At 33.5% G+C, this 25,963-nt stretch overlaps 4 protein-coding genes across 5 annotated transcripts; 3 read left to right on the top strand and 1 right to left on the bottom strand.

Moving 5' to 3' along the window:
- Positions 1-553: 553 nt before the first annotated feature.
- Positions 554-2,518, top strand: LOC140983056 (protein DETOXIFICATION 48). Its single transcript, XM_073449947.1, has 2 exons — positions 554-786; positions 903-2,518. The coding sequence occupies exons 1-2, from the start codon at positions 652-654 to the stop codon at positions 2,394-2,396; spliced, it is 1,629 nt and encodes a 542-aa protein (XP_073306048.1). The 5' UTR covers positions 554-651; the 3' UTR covers positions 2,397-2,518.
- Positions 2,519-6,735: 4,217 nt separating this feature from the next.
- On the top strand, positions 6,736-10,655 carry LOC140983065 (probable beta-1,4-xylosyltransferase IRX9H). Its single transcript, XM_073449962.1, has 4 exons — positions 6,736-7,719; positions 9,608-9,857; positions 9,963-10,180; positions 10,387-10,655. The coding sequence occupies exons 1-3, from the start codon at positions 6,890-6,892 to the stop codon at positions 10,134-10,136; spliced, it is 1,254 nt and encodes a 417-aa protein (XP_073306063.1). The 5' UTR covers positions 6,736-6,889; the 3' UTR covers positions 10,137-10,180; positions 10,387-10,655.
- Positions 10,656-11,304: 649 nt separating this feature from the next.
- LOC140983107 (transcription factor bHLH93-like) lies at positions 11,305-12,597 on the bottom strand. Its single transcript, XM_073450022.1, has 4 exons — positions 12,042-12,597; positions 11,810-11,983; positions 11,571-11,738; positions 11,305-11,456 (listed from the first exon to the last, which is right to left on the bottom strand). The coding sequence occupies exons 1-4, from the start codon at positions 12,552-12,554 to the stop codon at positions 11,376-11,378; spliced, it is 936 nt and encodes a 311-aa protein (XP_073306123.1). The 5' UTR covers positions 12,555-12,597; the 3' UTR covers positions 11,305-11,375.
- Positions 12,598-21,721: 9,124 nt separating this feature from the next.
- On the top strand, positions 21,722-25,604 carry LOC140981978 (uncharacterized). Of its 2 annotated transcripts, none has more exons than XM_073448391.1 (5): positions 21,722-21,957; positions 23,044-23,179; positions 24,450-24,587; positions 24,684-24,805; positions 25,288-25,604. In XM_073448391.1, the coding sequence occupies exons 1-5, from the start codon at positions 21,890-21,892 to the stop codon at positions 25,433-25,435; spliced, it is 612 nt and encodes a 203-aa protein (XP_073304492.1). In that variant the 5' UTR covers positions 21,722-21,889; the 3' UTR covers positions 25,436-25,604. The 2 variants fall into 2 exon arrangements, with proteins under 2 accessions (XP_073304492.1, XP_073304491.1); XM_073448390.1 differs by having other exon boundaries at positions 21,724-21,957; positions 25,279-25,604.
- Positions 25,605-25,963: the final 359 nt, after the last annotated feature.

Raw genomic sequence — 25,963 nt, 5'->3', positions numbered from 1 at the left:
CTTTTTTTGGGCGAGTCGAAGCCTGAAGAAGTCGGTGAAAATAAGATTATTTTTATAAATTGAAATGGCCAATTATATTTGTAGCAAATCCACTGTCCTATTCATTATGCCCACCCAAGATACTTGATTCTCACCTAAACCATGTTTCTTGGCCTCAAACTCGCTTCCTGCTGGCGGTGAAAAACAATGCAAAAAACCACCAATTATTGATCCACAAAACTTGTAATTTTCCCAAAAAATATATGTATAGCAGCAATAGCACTACTGTTAGATAAGATTTATATAACAAGGCTTTATTCACACCCTCCACAGCCGACAAATAATTTAAAGAAAAAATACTGAATGATTTTTTTTTTTAGCGTTATCTATCGTGTTGTATGTCGTCTCTTATTATTATTATTATATTATTTGAAAGAGAAAAGTTACTGGGGAGCCGCTTTTGTTTCCAAATTCTGCATTCTCGACACGTGGAGGAGCTTAGGTGGGGTCCTATCTTCCGTGTACACGTATATATAGACACTCAACATAAATGTTTTACTCCCATCAAGCCGGAAAACAAATCACCACACCGCCCCAGCATATTAAGGATTTTTCCTTTCTTCTTATTATTATTAAAAATTTGCCTGAATTGTGCAAAGGAAGAAAGCATTCATGTGCAACTCAAAGCCATCTTCCCCTTTCTCCACATCCACTACAAATGTAACCCATTTCTTAAACCCTAACAAAGAAATGGATCTTCCCACAGATGATCGACAACAACTTCAAAGATGGCCAACATCTTCTGAGGTAACCCACACAAAGCCACCAACACTATCACAATCTGTACTTAACCAAATTCCAACGTCACTTCTATCATATATCTATCAACATATATAAATGCTTTGTTTCTTTATTTTCATCAGGCCCTTGAAGAAATGAAAGCAATAGGAAAAATATCAGCGCCAACAGCTATCACAGGACTGATATTATATTCAAGAGCCATGATTTCAATGCTTTTTCTTGGATATATAGGGGAGCTAGAACTTGCAGGGGGATCTCTTTCCATTGGTGTTGCAAATATAAGTGGTTACTCTGTTATTTCTGGATTGGCGATGGGGATGGAGCCCATCTGTGGCCAAGCCTATGGAGCCAAACGAATGAAACTTCTTGGCTTGACTATGCAAAGGACTATCTTGCTTCTACTCTCCACTTGCATTCCCATCTCCTTCATGTGGTTGAACATGAAAAATATCCTCCTATGGTGTAATCAAGATGAAGAAGTTTCATCTGTGGCTCAAACTTTTATCATTTTCGCGATACCTGATCTCTTCTTCCTCTCATTTCTTCATCCTTTGAGAATCTATTTAAGGACTCAAAGCATCACATTGCCATTAACTTACTGCTCATCTCTATCGGTGTTGCTACATGTGCCGTTGAATTTTCTGCTGGTGAAGTATTTCAATATGGGTGTTTCAGGAGTTGCCTTAGCCATGTCTTTGACAAATCTTAATCTTGTTATAATGCTCTGCTTGTTTATATATTTTTCTGGCGTGTACAAAGACACGTGGGTGGCGCCAAGCATGGATTGCCTCCGGGGCTGGTCGAAATTGCTGGCTCTAGCGGTGCCAACTTGCGTCTCCATTTGCCTAGAATGGTGGTGGTATGAGATAATGATAATGCTTTGTGGGCTGCTACAGAACCCCAAAGTCACAATTGCTTCGATGGGAATTCTCATCCAAACAACCTCGTTGGTCTATGTGTTCCCCTCAGCACTAAGCCTCGGTGTCTCTACTCGAGTAGGCAATGAACTGGGAGCAAGACGGCCCGCGAAGGCTAGAATATCAATGATCGTTTCTCTGTTTATCGCCGTGGTGTTAGGCATAGGAGCCATGGTTTTCACCACAATGATTAGGCACAGGTGGGGTAAACTTTTCACAAGGGATACAGAAATCTTGGAGCTGACAGCCATGGCATTGCCGCTGGCGGGGTTGTGCGAGGTTGGGAATTGCCCACAAACCACCGGCTGTGGTGTGTTGCGAGGAAGTGCGAGACCTAGTATCGGGGCAAATATAAATTTAGGGTCATTTTACATGATAGGAATGCCGGTGGCTTTCTTGATGGGATTTGTGATGAAACTGGGGTTTCCAGGGTTATGGATTGGACTTCTTGCGGCACAGGCATCTTGCGCGGTGTTGATGATGTTAGTTTTGTGTAGAACAGATTGGATTCTTCAAGTTGAAAGAGCTAAAGAACTCACAGAGATTCATCAGTCTTCTTCTTCTTCTTCTTCATCGAATCATTCTTTATTACCTGTTTCTGCAGACTCCGTCAACACTAACAAGAAAAGTGCTAATGAAGAGTTGTTGAAGTCAGTCTCAGTCGAAACAGATCCTTTGCTAGCAGTAGCACTAGGGTAAGTATGTAATTCATATGTATATTGATGTGAGAATTCTTGATCAGTTTCATTTAACTACATCGATGCATTGTTGTACTCTCTTAATTCGATTGTAATTCTCACTTTTGTATCTTCATATTGTTGTGGAGGTTTTGATTTATATGTATATTGTGATTTAATTTTGTGCAGTTGGTTATTTGTTTTAACTTAATATAAAATGGGCTAGCTGTTGGAACAATACCATACAACAATATTATAAGTACTGAAATTTTGTTAAGCGTATAATTTTAGGCATGATGTCTATACAACACACACACATGCTGGAATATTAGTAGTTTCTGAAACTTTATTATAAGTGGGAAGAGATTAGATATTATATATAAAGGTTAAGGTGTCGGATTCTCCTACTTTTTATATGTTCTTTAATGGGAACAATTTCACGTCAAAATATTGACTGCCAAAATTGGAAATTTTGGTTGTCCAATTTATTACTAATCGATCACTTTGTCTATAATATTATAAATTAAGAGAAACATGTATGGTCACCTATATTTAACTTCTTGTGATTTTGATTATTTTTGTCGTCAAATTTATATTTTTCAACTTTTTGATAATTTTAGTTTTTTTTTTTATTGAATGATCCAACTATATATTCTCAATTGTTTGAATCATATTAAATATGATATCTCTTTAGATCTTCTTTGTTCTCTTCAAAAAGAAATTTATTAAGGGAAAAGACGATTGATGGAATCGTTGAAAGTTGATGGCAAATATAAAATGACATTTGTTACTAAAATGTATCAACTGGCTAGCTTTATTATATTATGTGTCGAATTCCTTTCTGAAGTTTAATACGAATCAATTATTTATGTAAAAATATTTTAATTCTAATAAATAATTAATATCATCGTGAGGTGAGCTTTAAATTAAATTTTTTTTTATATAATAATGAAATATTTGATTTAAAAAAATAAAAAAAATTCGCTGTATATTACATCAAATGAAACATTGATTTTTGGAGAGTTAAGAATACATGACCAAATACTTGTTTCTTTTTCTTCAAAAAAAAAAAAAAAAATCAAGCAGCCAAAATGTAAAGTTAGGTCATGTAAGTTTAAACTTTGAAGTTAAGAGCTTTGGCCAGATAGCTAACGTTGGTACCAAAATAGAGAAATAATTTAAATGGAAAATAAATATTTAATTTTTTTATTCATTCAATGAGCCATATTCCCCTCAATAGCTGCAAGCAAGCAGAGATTTCACCTGCTTTCCAGCGCAAGCTGACTTCGAAAGATATATATGTGGCCACTTCATTTACACACTTTACTTTCATCTTTTTCTTAACTAAAAAAATATGAAAAATAGAAAGGTCTGTTCAATCATCTTTTAGACAAATTCATGCTCTTTCTTTCTTCTTCATCGTGCCCATATGTATTTCTCATTCAGAACATTTTACAGATAACTCTGAGCATTTATGAAATTTTAATTCAATGTAACTTGAAAAACCAAAATGTGATATTATAAAGTTGGTGTAAATATGTTCAAAATTTGGTAAAACTTTAAACATTATTTAAATAAAATGTATCGTGTTCATTGCTAATTACTTTTCGTGTCATAATATATGGACGCACTGCATCCACACTGTTAATCAAGTATTTTCAAATATATATTTGTATCGTGTAGGAAGACGTCCAAATTAAATGATGGAGGTGGAGTGGGGGCCTGGTACGAAATTTATGAAACAAAATTCAGCTATCATTAATTTGCTCTATCTGCTTAACATGACAAAGATTGCTGTTGGAGCAGAAACGTACTGATTCATCTTCACTTAACTTCAAAAGAGTTATTTACATGCATGGCCCATGCCGAGTACCTTAATCTGTATTCTATTTTAGGCCAAACATTCATTGAGAAAAATAAGTATTAATAATATCTGATCATTAATTAGACATATTGCATGCATGTGTATAAAGTTTTGAATATTGATGACTTATTATCGTTGCATGTGCTCGTATTTTTTTTTAGTTTTTTTTACAACATGACGCTTATATGATACCAATGATGTTAGACGTGTACATCAGTCCACCATAGAAAAATTATTAAAATTGCTAAAAATGAAAATTACAGTTTTTAAATCAATGAAGGGTTCATAATTTTTTAAATCTAGTTCGAAAAGTGGTGTAAATGAGGCCGGCATCGTGCATTATATTATTATATAATTATGAAGATAAAATTGAGTGCCTTAAAAAAAACTCACATGCCATCGCATAAGCAAAAAGCTCAAGTTACGACTTAATTAGTTTACTAGTACTGACAAATAATGTGATTTAACACTTTGTAATTATACATGACATTATTATGCTGCAGATAAATAGGCCAGGCCTTTTGTTGATTGGCAGTATATATATATGTGTGTGTGTGTGTGTGTGTGTTTGGAACTGATTTTATATTAATACTATTTTCCAGTAATTAATATATATTTCTCAGCATAATTATTATACATATAAATATAGTCGATCGATCGGTATTTCACTTGTCAAATGAAATGTTTTTTGTTTTAATCTATTTATTGTTAATTAACTATAAAGTGTAATATGTCGATTCTTTGGTCCAATTAATGTCTTGAGAATTCACCATTTACCAGCTAAATAAAGTTATTGTGGATGCCACGTGCCTCACTTCTCTTGCTTAAAAATAATATTAATATAGTAATGTGCACAAGTAGCCGCCCATTTTCGCGTCGAAGTGGTCGGATAAGTATATAATATTCATTGTAACCCCAAAAAAAAAAAAATTGTACAAAACTTTGACAAGAAAGTCTATAATATTAATCCTCTTATAAATAAATAAATAAAAAGTAGCTAGTGCTTGTTCTCATTTCTGTATATGCTCAAATGTGATTCCATCCACGAGTTTTTTGGTTTACATTAATTATATATATGTCATGTGAATGTATTTTTATTTTTTTTAAAAAAAATAAAATCAACAAGCTAGCTTGTATATATATTATATATTCTTATTAATTAACGTAATTTCCATAATCAAGAATTTAATTTTCAGCCACCCATGTCAATCTAATCGATCAATAATGCATATATTAATTAAAGTCGATGATCGAATCCTTCCATTGAACTGAAAATGGATGGCAGCACAAGAATACAAATCATATATATGATGCACGAAAGATGAGGAACCAAGGGCGGGCAGAGAGTGATAGTCAGGTCGGGATGAGGATCGGACGGTGGTGGTGGTGAGACAGTCATTCATACATGCATACATACAAACAAAGTCAGTGGCTATCTAGGGATATAGCAAATAGGAATGGGCATATAATTTGTGCGTGTGTCTAAGGCTTTTACCTAGCTAGCAGCTGACCCGGTCCCCGTCCCTAAGCAATAATAATTTCAATTTTTCTGTGCAAGTTAAAAAGAATATATATATATATATATATATAAGCTAGCTAGCTAGCATAGCATGAACTGCATTGTCTGATATTCGAAGACAGAAAGACTGAGTCCAAAGATGCGAATCTTGCGGCATTCAGCCAATTTATACTGATCAAAAGCTGCTCAAAAATTTTCAATAGCAATACAAAAAACATTCACAAATTAAATAATGCACGTACGTACAGAGATATATGTACACATGTAGATAAGAATGTCTTATCTTAATTTTGTAAAAGGCGAGTTCATTTTCCACACGAGTCTCTGATCACTTGATAATTAGAAGTTGAGATGAAAACGCATGCGCTGTTTTCCACCACTGATCAGAATGAAATGGAAAAAAAGAGAAACGTATAAGTAACAATATTGTGACAAAACTCCACACTTGATTGTTATTTCCTAACGCACATATGATCTTAACTTGGCCTCATGTTTTTAGTGACTTGGCCCGAGTTAGTCTATGAGTGTTATTCACATTTTTATGGAGGTTGACACGTAGAAATATTACATATTTATATCCTCTCAATGCATATTCAAATCTTAATTACTTTATATATATGTGTGTGTGTGTGAGAAAATTGTTTTTGAAGAGGTAATTTATATGCCATATCGCTTGCTTCTCTCTATATATGAAGTCAACCGGTGACCACTTTGATCAAATTTCAATGTCACTTTTTATGATCTTATTATAATATAAGATTTGACTAAACAATACAATTCATAGAAAAATATATTATCAACCACAAACACAAGTCAATGCAATTTATTTTCTTTAGATTGGGCTAAATGATATGGGCCATCAGGGCCCAAACTCTTGTTGGGCTGTCCAGCTCACCTCGCAGCTGCATACCTGGAGCCAGACTGGGCAAATTTCGATTTCTTCTTCCCCACCCGCAAAACATTTCCCTCGATCAGTGCAAATTCCTTTTCCAGCGCTGGATTTTCTACATATTTCTCGCATAGAGTGGAATTTTCGCCTGGATTTGCTCCCGATGCATCATCCAATCTTTCAAAGTTCCCCTCATTCGGATCGATATTGATTGCTTTTTTCGATGCGATTTCCGTCGAGGAAATGGCGTCGATTCGTAGAACTCTGTCCCCGTACGGCGACCGATCGTATCAGAACGGATCGAACAACCCCTTTTCAATACAATCTTCATCGCAGAAGCTGCTCTCCAATACCAGGACGACCTTGTCTCCACTCCACGGATTTCTATCCGGAGTTTTCCTCCAAAAGCACAACTACAAAAAAAGTAATCACTTTTCTTTGCGAAAATGGCTTTACCGGTGCGTATTGTTCTTTCTCCTAGGGTTTATACTCGGTATGGCGCCATTTAATAGCGATTTTAATGAATTAAAGCAACAGGGTTTGAGTAATAGTGATTTCTCCTTCGAAATGAAGCCGCAAGTTGTGAATGCCGAGAAAAACGAGGGAGATATTGGCGTTGTTGATGGACGGAAGGAAAATCATATGGTGCTGGATGCTGTTGAATTAGGTGTTGTTGAGAGGAGTGGCCAAGATGTTACTGATAGGACATTAGGCTATTTTGTGCCGCAAAAACAATTGATTGTGGTCACTCCAACCTATAATAGGGCTTTGCAGGCCTACTTTTTGAATAGGTTAGGACAGGTTTTGAGGCTGGTGAGACAACCGGTGCTGTGGATTGTGGTGGAGATGAATGCTGCATCAATGGAGACTGCAGATATTTTGAGAAATATGGGAATCATGTACAGACATTTGGTGTGTACACAAAATTCTACTGATACGAAGGACAGGGGAGTGCACCAGCGGAATACTGCACTCGAGCATATAGAGAGGCACAGGCTAGATGGAATTGTGTATTTTGCAGATGATGATAACATTTACTCACTCGATTTATTTGAGAGCATCAGGGAAATCAGGTTGACTTTTTAGTTTTTATTCATAAATCATCTGAATTTTCTGTCAAACTTGTTGTTCATGCATGCTGCCACCATTTCATTTATACTCTTCGTGAATAATGAGGTTATGTGATTTCCCATAGAAGAGTTTTTACATTCATTTTGCTGAAGTAATAATGTGGTTGGTGAGTAAACAAACTGGAAGGTATAGATGACCTTCTCCTGATCATGGAATCTTGAAGCTAGTAGAGAGTGGAATCTGTAAATATTTTAAAGCTTATTCGGCTTTAGTCAGTTGTTATAATCTTTGTCTTATTTTTCTTCTCTGCTGTAAATGCCTCCATTGTTGTTCAACCTTTTCATCTACATTTGGTTATCTGATCTGCTAACTTTTTACTCAGCATATGATATTTGTATGAAAAAGTGAGATGGATGGACTACTTTTCATTCTTGATCATTGTTTGAGAGCCATCATCTATTGGGTTATTACCAAAACAAAGATGCTCTTGAAATATGTAAGTTTGAGTACTTTTAATAGATTATAGACCTCATGATGATGATTAAACATCCAGGTGGAGATTTGTGTCTATTAACTTGTTGGATAATATTTTTGGCAGCTTTTGCTTGTTGATACTTAAAATGTGTTCAAGTGAATGCTGATTATGTCCCGATGTCCACAATATTCTTTTCCCTTTTGGCGTGTATGTAGTTGCAAAAGTATGCAATTATAAAATGAACTTCTTCACTAAGTTATATGTTCTCGATGATATAGTTATAGTGTCTGCAGTTGAATTTGATTTTTTTATGATAAACTATCTAAAAAAAATTTAGAACGTAGGAAACTGTTCTTTTTCCAACAGATGTTTCTTAACATTTGCCATCCTGAACATGTGAACAAGCTTGCCATATGCCTTCTTTTTCAACCCCTTTTGACACCTTGCTACTGGGAAATTTCCCCTTCTAATTCAGGTGTGGGGGTTATGTTCAATTTTTTGTTAATTGATAATTGATCTCCATAAAGAGTCGAGATATTGAGCAGCGAGGTCCAATGCTCCACATAATTCTTTTGACTAACTAACTTGTGCAACAGTTATGTGTTCTAAGTGATATAACCTGTTAGAGCGCATATATACTGCATCTTCAAACTTCTGTGAGAAGATTGGGCGCACATTAACTTGATATCATATTCTATAACTGTGGATGATATTCTTCTTAATGGTGGAACCTTTTTTCTTGTAAGAACCTGGACTAGATTTGAGAATGCCGTAGATATTCTACAAACTCATGAATCCAACCTGTCTATATAAAACTTAATGGTTTTATTTAAATGGTTCTTCGCTGGAGATTTTATAATTTAGTTTAGGTGATGATTTCATTTTCAGTTGTTTGGCAGCTTCTTTTGTCATTTTAGCTTGTTGTACTACACTGCTAGGCCTTTAACTAGTTCAAGATAGTTCCTCATGTCAATGTCATGTTTGCAGTTGCTCAAAAGTGAAACCGATGTATTTCTGCTGATTATAGGTGGTTCTCGCATGCTTATCTACCCATATGTTAAATATAATGCCGCAGCTCTGGTGATTCACAGCTGAGATATACTGAATCATGTGTCAATACTCGTTTTGAGCACTTATTATTCATGCTGTTGTTTCCTCTAAACACTAAATTTTCAAGTAATCCAGAGTCTGCCATTCATGACAGTAGAATTCTTCTGCTAACTTCTGTAGCGAGAATATTAGCATGAGATGTAAGAAAAGACGAGATCACCTACATTAATATCCCTTCAGCCTGTTGGGAAAAAGTATCTGTTTTTAATGATCCTAATTGAGATTAATTTTTAAGGTTTCTGATATATAGTTTTGGTCCATGATTCCGAGTTCTTATTTATATCTTTTTTATCATTGATATTCAGTCGTTTTGGCGTTTGGCCTGTTGGCATGTTGGCTCAAAGCAAAAATAAAGCAATTCTAGAAGGTCCTGTATGTAATGGAAGCCAAGTGATTGGATGGCATACGAATGAGAAGAGTAAAAGACTCCGTAGATTCCATGTTGATATGTCAGGCTTTGCGTTCAATAGCACAATACTCTGGGATCCCAAGAGATGGCAACGAGCAACTTCAGATCCAATCCGGCAGTTAGATACAGTGAAGGAGGGGTTCCAAGTATGTGTCATGTCTTTGTATTTTGGCCCCATCAATTTTAAATAATCTTATCTCGTTGAGTTCATATTTAATGGTATAGCCTATTTGATTTGAATTTCTTTTCAGGAGACAACTTTCATTGAACAGATTGTGGAGGACGAGAGTCATATGGAAGGAATTCCTCCTGGTTGTTACATGATAATGAACTGGCACCTCCATCTAGAAGCTCGTGAACTTATATATCCCAAAGGCTGGATGCTTCAGAAAAACCTTGATGTAGTTTTCCCCCCCAAGGAATAGATTTTGATTTCATGAGATCACATATTCCATGTTCAATCTGTGAGGTATGATATTTGTTCTAAAACTGAGCACAAATTTGAGAGCCTATGAAATTTATAGTGCTGCAAATCCTACGAACTATTCCTCCATTTTTGGCACTTCTTTCGTATTTGTAATTTTTGGACGAGATTTTAAAATAGATACTGTATGATAAAAGAAGGAAAACAATAGGAAATGAACTTTTTAACGTGTTGTTTATACAAATTGGCAGAACGGTGCATTTTCTGGTGCCATGATGACCTGTAATTTGATCAAGATACAGCTGTAAGCAACGAAGTTAAGGAACTGCAGCGGTGATGGCATCGGCTAGCACCATTGCTATATTTCTTTGTAATGTTATATTTAGCCTGAGAATTCTTTTGCAGAGACCGAACTTAAATTTTGTGATAGCATGAAGCTTGTTAAGAGATGAGTTACTGAAACGCCTTTAAAGTTTAAACCTATACTGGAAATTAGAAGTTGTGGATTAATATTGTGATATAGGTCTGTGTGATTAGTCTCTCACCTGTCGACTGCAGTATTTAGGAGAAATGAGGCGACAAAGTTGCCCGTTCCTACTGTTGATTCATTTTACTTTCTGTTTCTTTGGCAGTGAGTGATGAATGAAACTCTAAACAAAACACAAATTTTTTTCATTGTTCTTCGTGAATATAATTTGAAATTGTACATTTACTTGGCTGTTTACGTGACACCTCGAGTCACTCCATAGACTTCTTACTGTCAAGGGTGTGTGTTGAATCTAAAAATTATATTGAAAAATGGATATTTATTTGATTTTATTTATTTTCTTAATAATATCTTCTTATTTTAGATATCATGAGCGTAGAGAGATTTAATTTGTTAATGGTTGATGAGATATTTGAAAATGTTTGCTTATCGGGTTACAGTATGTAGTTCTGGTCATGTTTGACTGAAATTGGTGATTGTGAATTTTGATGGTTATATTTTGGGAAAATGAATTAAAAATAGGATATCAGTGGAAAGTGCATATGGAAATTTAAGTTACAGATCCATCGGATCTTCAAGTTAACTATATCAATTAATTAAATATCATTTAGCTACTAGCATATCATATTCTTGTTTATGTGCCAAAAACCTTTGAGCTTCGATTTGTAACCAAGAAAGAATATAAACGGGCCCGGCAAAAAAGTGAACCGAACATAAATCAAATTTGTTTATGAAACGCATCCGATATATATACTAGTTGTATAAAAAAGTAGAGGCTGCTGCTTTTCTAAACAGCGCTTGCTTGATGTCTTCCGCATCCCTCTCCTTCAATTCCTGCCGTACGTGTATACAATATAAAATTCAGTATGTATGTATGTATGTATGTATGTTCTCGCAAACTAAACAAAAAATAAATAAAAATTAAATATATTCCAATATATTACTGGCCTGTGAGCAAGAAGCTTGCATTGTGAAGTCACTGAAGCAGCTGATGACGCATTGTTCAATCTCCAGCCCTAATTCCTCCACTGTATTCACGGTCGATAACAGTAACCCAGGCTTCATTCCGCAGCAAATCTTTATTCTCGTCTCCCCATTTTTCCTTTCCACTTCCATCTGAAACGTAGTACAAGGAAATTAACATTAATGTGCATTCATGAAACAAGGCAGCTAGCCAGCATGCGTACCTTGGGTGAATTTCTTGCAAACGTTTCGTTGTTAGGCTTGCCATCGTTGAAGATTGTCATCAGACCCAATTGCTTTGAACCCCCATCATCCATTTCTTCCCGCAATTTGTTTATCCTCTCTAAAAGCTCCTTCATGTAATCTATGGTATCTCCGAGTATAGACGTTCTGTCCATCTGCTAAATTAAATCAATAATTTTTCCATTTATAATGATAAGAAATTACCTACGTCACCTTGCTAATCTTGGGAACAACCGATCGGAGCATGGAAAGCCGGTCATTTAACCTCTTCCTCCGCCGTCTCTCCGCCATAAGATTCTTGGAAGGCTGCCCTGCATTCAACTTCTTCATTTTGTTTTTGCTTTCATTCTCGGGGCAAAATCCAACGTTAAAAATGGGCATCTCGGGAACGGGCTCATCTTTACATGGAGCCCCGGTCATCGGAACCACCACGGACGATTGATAATCTTCATCAGCATAATTATTAATGGAGTAGCCTAGAGCTTCTTGAAAATCGTAGTACAAGTTGGTGTTGAGAATATTTGTGTTGGGTGAATCTTGGGATACTGGGAAGTTGAAGGTTTGGATGTCAATGGGGAAATTGGAGTAATCTTCAAGGCTGCAATGGGCATTTGAAGAAGAAGAAGAGATAATGTTGTTGTCAAGATAACTGAAATCTTCATATTCCATTTCTTTAACAAGCAAGAGCTCTTCCATGAAACATGTTTCACTACTGTAATACTCCATTAATATATATCCAATGAGATCTCTTTTCACACAAACCACACCGCACCGCACCGCACATATACAATGTATGTATATATATATATATTTATAAACAAGGTAGGGTTTGAAGCTAATTAATTGTGTTGTGGCTGGTAACTCCATTTTATTTATTTTTATTTTTATTTCCCTACATAAATTAATAATAATGTGGATGCATATATAAGATAGAGATAGAGATAGAGATAGAGTGGAATTGGTTATACTTATAAAATATATTGATTTTAATATATAGCATAAATAATAAATATTAAATAAGATGGGTGTAAAAAGTTTGACCCACATATGCTGTCTCAACCGAAAACGATGGGAGTTAGCATCATAGACCTGTCAGTCTTTGTATGCACTAACTTTCGTAGTATTAAAATATACATTATATTCGATCTGTCCAATTATTAGCATTTTTTTTATTAAACAATACAGAGAAATGTGCAAAAAAAATATTTTTCTTTCTCGGTAAAAGCATGTCCATTTTTAAAAATCTTTCTCAAAAACAATATCAATAATTTATAATCGAGTAGAGTTTATTTTTATGAAAAATACACATCACTTCATATAATTTTTCATTTAATAGTTCAGGAGTAATATGTTCATTCCATTGGTTTAATTTAAATGTTTAATCATTAATTAGATGAGCAGTGGAGTGGTAGGGTCAACTAAATTTCATACTTCCACGCGCGGACCTTTCATCTAATAAAAACAAGACATCGGACGATTCAGGGGAATATTTTCAATACGTAACGCTCGATTAATTATTTAATAATTAATGCTTATAAATTAGTTCAATTTGGCATATGTTAATTAATTAATTTTATATATATATATATATATATCCTTTAGTTGTATGAATTTGTATTTCCTTGTCTAAAAATAATTTATGTGTTATTGAAAGGAATGACAGAATCCGTACGCTTAAAATGGAGATTTTTTTTTTTTTTTTTGTGGTGTTGGGGAGGGGGGCGTAAGGATTCTATGGACCTCCTCTATTCTATATCATATATTCATGTACAAAGACAATAATTGGGGCAGCCCGCCCACAGATTGAAGTAGAAACCACTAGGCTAGCTAGCTATATATGTTTTGTTGCCCATTGGTTAGGGAAGGGAATAGTAGTACCCTACACTTGTCCTCTGTCATTTTGTGATTTTCAGTTATCGTAAATTATATTTAATAATAGGTAAATAAATGATTTAAATTTTTAGGTAATTATATATTTTTATTTATGTCCCATTCACGAGTCGGTTGGAAGGAAAAAGCAGGCAGATCCCTCTCCATGAAAAGGCGTGTAAAAGTTGACCCTTTCCTCCTTTTAACTAAAAGCTGTTACAATACTTTCACCATTCCGGTAATTATATGAAATTTTACTCCTTTATATTTTTTATCCAAAAAAAAATTTTATGCTTTAAATTCAAACTTTTTTAATTAGATTGTTCTCACCTCACTATTTTACACTGAAGAATTTATTTAAAAGTGTGATTTGATTTGTGTATTATAGCCATATATTATTGTATATTGGTTTTTTAACTTTAATATTGATTTGTGTATTGTTTTCTAACTAATATATTATATTATATATTATAAAAAATTTTACTTTATTGCATTTAATTATTATTTTCAATATTTTAATCACCGCATCATATAAGTTTTGCAAATAAATATAAGAAAAATACATTTCAAACAATTTTATATATGATTATTTTCTAAAATAATTTAACCTGACTCTTTAAAAAATCAATTTAATGGCATTATTATTTTAAAAAAATAACAACAACTAAATTTAACATATAAAATTGGTTTTCATTTTCATGATTACACCAAGTATTTTAATTTACCACGTATAAATTTTCCTAATACTAAATAGATTATTATAAATATTTGACTATATCCAAATATTCATAAACAAATCAAAAATTATTCAATTATCATCATTTTTTGTAATCTATAATTAATGAACAACTATTACATATTTAATTATAAATCACATAATCATAATATTTGGGGTAGCTGAAGAGAAAGATAGCTAATATTAATGAAATAAACGAAAATGTCTTCAAATACAATAGTTAATGTCATTTGTCACAATGGTTATTAACCATTATAAATCATATTCAATCATACATGCGAGACCATGAACCCATATCACTAGTCAAAGAAAAGTTTTGCACGTCCATGTTAAAGGCATACTAACAATTCAAACCTTGATGTGACGCTGATTGATATGTTTCAACATGATCAAAACGATGTAGTATTTATTATTCGACAAGGATATCAAATTCAACAAGGTATAACTCAAAGATTATTCGAAAGTTAACTTTCATTTATGCAGAAATGACTACTTTTCAAATGCTATATTTCTTTAAGAACAAATAATAACATTTTTTGCGGACCACCAATTATCTACGAACAATATGAATATGATATTGTAGCGAACTATGATGCATGACTTGATTTTTGTCAATGTTATTCTACAATCTACAATTTAAGCGGCTTTTAAATTATAACAAAAGTTATCTTATATGAAATCCAATCATGAAGCAAATAAATTCAAGTTATCATAATGTAAACCCAAGTATTGAGTTGATAATTCAAAAAAAAAAAAATTTTCACCGAGTTGCAAGAAACGCCAAATTAAGGCCGACTTAATTTCCGCTTCACATAATTTGATCATTTAACAAGTGATCCAATTGACACTAGTGACCAAAGTAAGTTTTCATTTTATTTATTGTGATATTTACATACATTTTTTCAATCAAATAATATTATTATGCACATATATCATTGGCATCATCATGGAGGTTGGACCATTAAACAATTTCCAAAAACAAGATGGCATCGTTGTTTACCGGAGGGAAGTAGTTTTGTTCAATACTTCGTAAGTTTATAAAAATAATTATATATACATCTCATTTTGAAAAATTATACTTCACACATAAATATCTGACACAAGTTGGAGATCATGATAATCTATTTATGAGATGATATAGCGTTGAATGGATCTCTCGATTTCACTCAATGTAATTGTTTTATATCTACTTACTCCTTATAAATTATATCGTACAATGTTTGTTCATCACGTGCAACACACGTGTTACTTAATAGTATATTTTTAAAATATGTATTTTTTCAATGAAATATTATATTTCAAAAGTATGTATTTCTTCAATGAAATATGAAATGTAACAAATACAAAATATTCAATATAAGGTTGATTAGTACTAGCTAATGAATAAAATACCCGGTCATGTCACATGTAATTCTAGATTGGCCGAAACCTAAGAATGCAACCGACATTAGGAGCTTTCTTGGATTAGCAGACTATTATTGAAAGTTCGTAGAAAGCTTATCTTTGATAGTCGTGCCACTGACAAAACTCACATGGAATAATTCCAAATTCCTATGGAGCGAATAATGTGAGAAAAGTTTTCAAACGTTGAAAGAAAAGATCGCATCTACGCCAATGTTGATATTACCTACAGAGGATAAGAGTTTTACAATCTATAGTGACGAATCAAAGGAAAGTCTAGGATGCGTACTCATGCAAGAAGGTAGGATCATTGCCTATGCATCAAGACAACTGAAGTCGCATGAGTAGAACTACCCGACTCATGATCTCGAACTAGCGGCAATGGTCTTTGTTTTAAAGTTTTGGAATCACTACTTGTACGGTGCCAAGTGCGAAATCTTTACAGACCACCAATGGCTCAAGTATTTGTTCACCCAAGAAGAATTAAATATGAGGCAAAGGCAATGGATTGAACTTCTGAAAGACTACAACTTAACCATAAAGTACCATCTAGGTAAAGCAAAAAAAGTGGCTAATGCGTTATGTCGGAAGAGCACGAATAAACTGACCCTAGCTTCACTCTCTGCTCAGCCATGTATACTAGAGACTGTCAAGCTAAATCAGGATCGAGACCAAGTTTTGACAAAGCTTATAGAACAAATCAAAGAAAGGAAGTCTCGGGATCTTCATAATGACGACAACAGAGTCCTATGGATGAAAGAACGTCTGTGCGTAGCCAATACCAATAACCTTCTCTAGGAGGTGATGACCGAAGCACACAAGTCAAAATTATCGATCCACACTAGTAGTACAAAAATTTACAGAGACCTAAAGAAGATTTATTGTTAGAACGGAATGAATATGGATGTATCAGAATTTCTCTCTAAATGCCAAGTCTATCAGCAGGTCAAGGCCGAGCATCAACGACCCAGATGATTACTGCAACCGTTGGAAGTTCCAGAATGGAAACGAGATCACATTTCCATGGACTTTGTGGTGAGATTACCAAATTCAAGACAGAATCACGATGAGATATGTGTAATCGTATACATACTCACACATTTTATGTCTGTCTGCATGAACTATAACCTGGACAAGCTGACCACCTTGTAAATGAAAATATCGTACAATTACACGGAGTTCCGGCTAGCATCTTGTGTAACAGAGATCCGACATTTGTCTCACGCTTTTGGAAAAGCTTTCAAGAAGTCATGAGAACAAAAGTTACTCTAAGTACATCTTAGCACCCCCAAACTGATGATCAAACAGAAAGAACGATTCAAACCTTAGAAGTTACACTGAGAGCTTGTGCCCTGGACTTCGGTAGTAAGTTGAGTGAACATCTATCACTGATAGAATTTTCCTACAATAACAGTTATCACAACAGCATTGGTATGACTCCATATGAAGCTCTATACGGACAAAGATGTCGATCACTATTATATTGGGACGAAGTAGGAGAGAAAGCTATAACTGAGCTAGAACTGATCCAAACGATAGTGGACAAAGTGTTCATCACCTAAGACAGACTCAAGACTGCATAGGATAGACAAAAGATCTGGGACAATCTTAAAATGAGACCAGTGGAATTTATGGTGGGTGAAAAAGCTTATATAAAGATCTCACCAATGAAAGGAATCGTTAGATTCAATAAAGCTAGAAAATTGTATCATCGATACGTAGGACTATTTGAAATTCTATAAAGAATAGGCACTTTGACTTACGGCTAGCATTATCACCAGATATATCTAGAATCAACAATGTATTCCATGTATCCCAACTAAGGAAATACATCCCGGACCCAAGCCTGGAAGTGGAACCACTCATGATCGAAGATAACCTGAGAAAAGAGCTGAAATATGAAGAGGTCCATATTCGGATTGTGGATAACAAGAGCAAAGTACTGAGATGATGTATCGTTCCGACGTTCCATACGTTAAGGCGCACTGTTCCAATCACACGGAACGAGAAGCTACTTGGGAGTTTGAAGAGAAAATGCGCAAAGAATATCCCTACCTTTTCGAAGGTCAAGCCAACTCAAGTTTCGAGGACGGAACTTCCAATAAGGAGCGTGGGATGTGAAAACCACGATTTTTGTATTTTTGTGCATCTAATTATTTATTTAAATATATATATATATATGTTTAAGAATTTATTTTTGAGTTATGATATTATTGTAAAAATAATAAATCCAAAAATATTAAATAACATGTGATATTTTAAAATTCAAGCCAATAAATACATGAAATTCGAAATCCAGTACAAGACATGTATTAATTTAAAAAATTAAAACTAAATATCAATCAAATTGGAAAAAAATATTACATGCAAGACAATTTTTACTCGACAAAGAAGCATTTCGAAATTATGGAAGAATCATCTCGAAATTTATGGAATGAGCTTCTCGAAATTATGGAAGAATCATCTCGAAATTTTGGAAGAAGCATCTCGAAATTTAGAAGGATTATCAACGATTTATGGTAAGATTTTCACATCACTACCTATAAATACCATACCTATGTCATTTGAAATTTACACAATTCAATCATTATATTTTATCGAAAAGTTTTTCTCCAAGTGCTGCTGAATTTTCGAATTCTTGCTCTCTAAGTTCTGCCGAGTACGGAAGCTCTGCCGCAGTTTAATTATAAGGAGGCTCCGAAAATCCTAACCAAGAAGCAGAGTTCTTCGCGTTTTCGTTCAAGATCTAAGGTAAGTGAACTTTTTTTAAAAGTATAATTTTCAGTTATGCATTACTTTGTTGTTTTCAAAAGTTACAATCGAGCGCAAATATTCTTCTACCCCTTCTTGATATGATTATATTATATTCTATATTCTGGCATTGTGAGGATTCAACTGGATATGGGTGAGAATTCCAATACGAGATATGTTTATGGCCCTTACACTGTGAGATTGTAACCGTTATATGATCTCGTCCCCTAAGATGAGTAAAAATTAGGGACTGATATCAGCAAACCACGGAAAGTAGATGAATATCAGTGCCTAGGCTAAGATATACCTATGTTTATGTCGATGACATGAATTGTGATATTCACGATATGTATTTTTTTAAATCGTGTATATTTGTTATGTATATGCTCGAACGATTCTCATTTGCTGAGTGACGACCATATCACGTACCTCTACTCTCCCTCCCCAGATAATTCCGAAGAGCAGATAGAGGAAGATGAATATGACTAGTTTTGGGGCTGGTGATAGACTAAACAATTAATAAGCTGATTTAGTTTATGATAGTTTAAATTTTATTGTTTTTTGTTGTAAACGCTTCCGCATATTTTTACGGTTTTAAGTATTTACATTGTAAAAACAATTTTATGATTGATTATGAGTAATAAACTTGTTCTTGGTTTATATTGAAGTACGAGGTTGTTGTTTTCAATTATAATGTTAGTGTCGACCTACTCCGGTCCCGGGACGTGACACAAATATTATTTATGTAATTATTTCGAATATTTGTTGATGTTTCTGGTCCATTATTTTGCACAACAAAAGAGTTCATTTTTTGCTTTTTGCGTCCAACCCCATTGATGGGCGTGGTTAGCAAAAAAAGTGTCATCTCCTCAAGTGACATTAAAAAAAAAAAATTGGAAGAAGAGAAGAGAAAAAAAATAAATTGGAAGAAGAGAAGAGGACGTGCAAAATTGAAATATTATGATTGAAAGATTATAAGTATCGATAATTTCGAAGTCGGCTATTCATGATTTGTAGTCAATCATATAATAGTGGTTAAACTTTGGTTCATCGTATTGTCCTCCTCACCTAGGAACGAACCCAGGCCCATCCTATTTGTGTACTTAGATTTGTGAGTTACTATTGAGCAGCAATGTCATTTGCGACATAAGCAAGAAGAATCGTGAATATGCTCCAAAACAAGACCATAAACAATAATTATAGAGTGTCGTCTGATTTGTTGTAATCATGATATATATTGATTGGAAGTGGACGATGATGAACGAGGTGCCGCATACCTGTATGAAAAGCTACGGAGTGAAGAGTCGTCGAAATCATCACCATCTCGCCAATACTCTTAAAAATTTCGGGAATAACTCAATATGGGCTATATCTAAAAACACTGGATTTAGGAACCCTTTTTCTCGGATTTGAATACTTTACATTTTGCAAATTTCTTTTGCTGTTTTTTCTTGAAAAGAAATGCACGAGACATCCCCAGCATGACACTGTATATTGATTTTCCCCATAAATTTTTGTGTCCATGGAGACATTCATGTGACAAAATTCTACGTGAGCCTGTGGTAGAGAAAAACACAAGGTATATCCTATGCCGGCCCCCACACTCACACGGTCGACGATGCAGAATTTAATAATATATCATGCAATAAACAACAGATTACCAGAGGATATACGTGATTAATTATCTTAATTCATATTTAGTCATTTATATTAATTTATGATATTTCTTTTTGGGTAATTTACGTGATTAATAATATATCATGCATATCCTCTGGTAATCTGTTATTGATCATAAATTAATATAATAATTACCTTAATTATAGTAATTTAAATTACCACCAACTATAGCAAGCGGCAAGTGCTCGATCCTACAATTGATATCAAAGTCATGGACTTGATTCTCATTGATTGCAAAGAGGGTAATTATTGGTTGTGAGATTTGTTGAGGTGTAATAATTGTCCACAATAAAAAAAAAGATTTGAGTTGTACTATTACCACTAGCTATAATTTTTGGTACAACGACAAGCGTCTGATCCTATATTTTGTATAAAAAAATATATCAATTTTGTTTTTGATAATATGTCAAACAAAAAATAAATAAGAAAATTATTTCTACCTAGAAATTAATGTAATTTTATAAAATTTTAAAATATTTAATTTATTATAATTATCTATATGTGTTTGCTCATAAATTTTATGCATAAAATTATAAAAATATATTAATATATCAATCAATCACACATTATATATATGTATATTCAAATGAATACGTATATATTAATTCTGAGTTATAATCAAAAGTAAGATGCAGATTAACTAAAATTTAAAAAAATAATTACATATTATATAATAATTAATAAAAAACTAAATTTTACTTATTAAAAATTATTATTATTATATTTTCAATTTATTGTTCAATAAAATATTATAATTTTTTTGTTCTGAATGGTAATAATTTTGTATTAATTGTTTTAATAAATATAATTTTAAATTTCTTAAGAATTTATAACCAAAATAAGAAAAATAAAATAAAAGATATTAATAATTTTATTTTAAACTATTAATAATAATAATCTTTTTTTAAAAAAAAAAGTTCAAAAAAAAAATATATATATATAGAGGAGAAAAGAATGAATTTAACGAGTGTTTGTATTAATATCATTTTCAATAGAAATGAAAGTGATCACGTGAGTTTGAGCTATTTCTTATTTAAAGATTCGTCCAGATATTTATGTTGAATTAAAGACATTTTTGACATTTTTATAGTTGCATATTATGATTCAATTATTGTATTTAATAGAATTTCATTGAGTTATTAAAATTCTAACAATATTTTGAAAACATCTATACTTTTTTAGGATTTTTAAAAGTTAAGTTTGAAAACCACGTAACTTTTTTAAAACTCCACAAAAGTTTACATGGAATACTACTAAATTTTTATATAAAATATCAAAAAATCTAAATTGAATACATCTAAAGTTTTAAACTCAACAAAATCATTAAAAATTTAAAATCAATACACCTCCCTTGTTACAAGATGATGTAATTTTTTTAGAACTTTAAGCTACATCTTTACTTTAAAGAGAAGTAATAATTTATCGATTATATAAATAATAATAAAATACCACCCTCACCCTCACACACCTAAACCTAATTAGAAGCCTCCAATCCATTTATTCCAAAACCCCTAAATTCCAAGGGTTGGAATCTTAAAGTTTTAGACATAATAAAGTGGGAATTAGTTCCATCTGTACCCAACTGTTTCTCGTCTAAATTTTGTGGATTTTTCTTTCAAGGGCACGGATGGGTCGTCTGGAGGAAATAATGGCTGTAACTTCTGATGATCACGCCACCACCGTCTGCAGCCACTGGTAAGTTCCTTCTTCTTTCTGATTCTTTTCATGTAAACGCTTTTGTTTTCGTAATTGTTGGTAACGTGTGCAGTTTATGCATATAATTGTGTGATCAATCATTTTCTTCTTCCATCACCTCGCCCGTATATTAGATTTATGTTCATCTAAGCCAAGCTATTTTATAAGAATTTGGCTCCATTCCTATGTAAGATCTGATTATATAAATTCTGATTATCTGCTGTTTTTTGCCAGATTGCGTGATGCTTATCGTTAACTATGCGTGTTGTGTTACTTCAGTAATTTATTCCGTCTTAGCTATCACGTTTACCATTTTAATGTGAATCTATGCCGATACTCATTTTTGGTCTATGTCCATTGAAAAGGTAAGAAATTAAATGAGTGGAGTTGGGCCAGTTTTGCCCTTACCTTTATTTATGTAATCTGATTGCTGTGGTTGTTTGTGCTTATGGTGTGTTTGAGTTGACAAAATGATATCGTATGGCAATTCTTATATTGCACAATTCTACAACACCAATCTAGTGAGAAAACATTCTTTAATTTTTGGTTATGATATTCTATATTTGAAGGTGTGGTTATTAGGAGGTACGTTAATGGCACACACAAGTCATTTCGAAAACCAGTCTTGAAGTTTGTCTTCATTTTGTTGTTTATTTATTTTTACATGTAGGTAATGATCAAATTCAAACTGCTACTTTTTAGATAGAATGGTATGTTACATATGATTTACTATTTAGGCATGTCATCCTTGTGCTAACTAAACTATGGGAGTGCCAAAGGATTTTATCGGTCCAAATTATTTTTGAATTCAGCAAGACAAGTTTAATTGTCAGTACTTATAATCCTTATGAGTTATGAGAATTCATTGTTCAATGTGTACTTTGACTATTCAATTTCATTTTCAAAAACAGGTGTTACATGTTTTTAAACAATGAAGTGTCAATAAATGTCTAATTTGATGTTGAACAGATGTCTTCACCTCATTGGTGCATTATTTTAATTGTTTGAGCTGATATTCTTTGATAATTTTTGGTCTGTCTCAACTTTGGACGTATTTTCTGATTTGTTTTTTTTTGTTATTTACAGCGACAGAGCTATCCCTTCCTCCAATATCGATTTACATTTTGCACACTGCTCCAGAAATCTAGAAAAATGTAAAGCATGTGGTGATATGATTCCAAAAAAATTATCAGAGGAACATTTTCTCAGCACTCACGCACCGGTATGCAATTCTATTTGACTTAGTGAAAAAGCTGTTGACTCAACTATGCAGAATAACCATCTGTGGCTGCTAAAGAATGTCTTGATTGCTACTGTTGTTCTGTGATTTGATGGTATATTTTGGTGTGGATGAGTCCCTAACTGGATAAGTTTTGGTAGATCTATTTATTATTTGTCAATTCCTTTTAGAGCTCACATGTCCTTTTGGCATCAACTTTATCTAAAGGTTACCTTTTTTGTGCATGAAGCTTGATTCTATCATTGATATAACAGTTTAGGGCGTTAATCTCATTTGTATGTTTACTCTGGCAAATTATCTCATTCGCGTGTTACTTTAAATTTGATGTTACTTTCAGTTCGAAATTCTACAAAAACTTAATTTTCGCTCAGCTAAAACTAACCTTTAGAGTATAAGGTATTTCCCGATACAAAATAACTAAGTCTCATGGACTCCTTGACACAACTCCTTGGGCTAAATGGTTGGTGGGGGAGTTGAGGAGTTATAGGAGTGATCGGCCTGTTCCCGTCCATCAGCCACGGAATTAATGGGTTCATTTGAAGCATGCATCTTGTATGACTATAGGACCACCTAGTGTAGATATGTTCAGTTACACCCTATGAAGTCCTGAACCATTTGACCTAGACAATAATTTCATTCTTCTTCTTTGAGGAACATTTTCTCAGCATTCGTGATCCGGTATGCAAATATATTCTACCTACTGAAATGATATGACTTGATTTTGTGCAGGAAGCAAGAATGACTGCTAAAGAATGTTTTGTGTTGGTCTTTCTCAGGATTTTTCTGTGGTTGATTGATAGATTTTTCGTGTTGATGAGTTCCTATTAAGGTGGAACTTAAGTGCTGCTAGACCCATTTATCATCTGTCAGTTGTTTTCGGGGCTCACATTTCCTTTCTTTTGCATTGATTTCATTAGGATAAATAGGCGTAATTGTGTTGATCACGTAAGCATGAACAGACCTTGAAAGATTCTCTTACTTTGGCAGACTTGAAACTTTTACTAAAAATGTTAGCAATTGGCCTATCTTTTAAAATGTTTTTTATTTTTCTTTTTTCTTTTGGCTGGATTGAGATCGCAATCTTCTGCACTTTCTAGCACTACCATCGTTTGCAACATCTATTTAGTCATTTCCCTGATTTTTGGTACTCAAATTATTTCTCCTTTTGTGGATTGATAAATGGTAAGATAATCGGGAATTTGTTGTTCTTGTCAGTTGACGGCTGTTTATGCTGACCTTGATAAATTGGCAGGTGGCTTGTTCTCTGTGCAGTGAAACAATGGATCGTGATATTTTAGATGTTCACAGAGGAGAAAATTGCCCAAAAAGGATTGCAACATGTGAATACTGCGAGTTTCCACTGCCTGCAATTGATTTATTGGAGCATCAGGTAGTTTTTTTTTTTTTTAAATGGGGTAGTCACTTTTAATGATTCTGGAAATGGCCCATCTCGCTTGATATAATGTGTTTTTCATGGTTGATCCAGGAAGTATGTGGCAACCGGACAGAACTATGTGATGTATGCCACAAATATATCAGACTTCGTGAAAGATATGGCCATGAAAGCAGATGCAGTGGCATTGTTGATAACACTGCAGAGTCTTCCGGGTAAGTAAAATCACCGATTAATTTATGCCATCACCTTCTACTTAAGGTTTTGTTAGAATCTTGAGTTTCACTTGGGAAAATACGGACTCATTTTCTTTGGTTTGGTTACAAAGGAATGGGTGGATGGAATCTTCGTATGAACATGATTAAAAGGGAACTTTTCCATTACAATTAAAAGGAGGTGTCTGAAAATGGTGGATATTGAAAATAAAGGAGGGTGGGAGTGTGGGACAATTTTTGGAGGAAATTCTCATTTTCTTCGTGCACTTGTATCTTGTGTCTGGTGATATATTTGATCTTCCTAAACATGGAAATACTTTAAATTTTCCAGAATGAGTTGTATGTGGGACGACTTAGTGTTTCTAGTAATTACTCTTTCACCTGACTCGACGCACAACGTAACCGGCGATCATATTCCTTGCATTTCTTTGTAATTTACTATCTATTTATCTTGTCATCACATGTCTTTGAAGGAACACTAGGCCACCTGAAAGAGGTCGTGGTGCTCCAAGAAGGCAGCAGGATTTTTCAACGAAACGCCTCCTGTTTACTATTGCTATTACGGGAATTGCAGTTTTGTTAGGTTCGCTTTTATTCCAAAGGAAACCAGATCACAATCAAGTTCACTGATATCCTCAACTACCGGAGTTTGATCTCTGAGATTGCTGATTCCATTTGTGCTTTTGACTATGTTTTTGTATGAGAGACTGATATGATACTGCCATTCTACGACTTCGTACACGTGTATGGTTCGATTGGTGTTTACTTACGTAAATATGATATAAGAAAATTCATTTCATACTCTATTACATAAATTTATATTATGTTGGCATTTTGGTCAGATTTAGTTGAATCCAAGTGATAGGGTCGAAGTAATGGATGAGCGTTGGCTTTATCATCTGGCCAAAGCTGGAAAATATCATTTATTTGTATTTTTTCCATTTTAATCTTTTTTTAATATAGATTTTATTTGATTGTTGAAAGGAATACATTAATTTTTTTATTTTATAAAAAAAAATAAGACAAATGTTACGAAACATTCAACTTATATCTTTTTTTTTTCTTTTGAATCTACATTCAACTTATTTCTATTGCATTATTGTCAGTAAAACAATATAATTCACGATTTATGAAACTACTGTTCTTCAAAAATAAAAG

This window comes from Primulina huaijiensis, chromosome 8 (assembly GCF_012295235.1).
Source record: "Primulina huaijiensis isolate GDHJ02 chromosome 8, ASM1229523v2, whole genome shotgun sequence".
In the NCBI taxonomy this organism is placed as follows: Eukaryota; Viridiplantae; Streptophyta; class Magnoliopsida; order Lamiales; family Gesneriaceae; genus Primulina; species Primulina huaijiensis.
The sequence above is the reverse complement of the archived record's forward strand: the minus strand, read 5'-3'. Positions and strand labels throughout refer to the sequence as shown.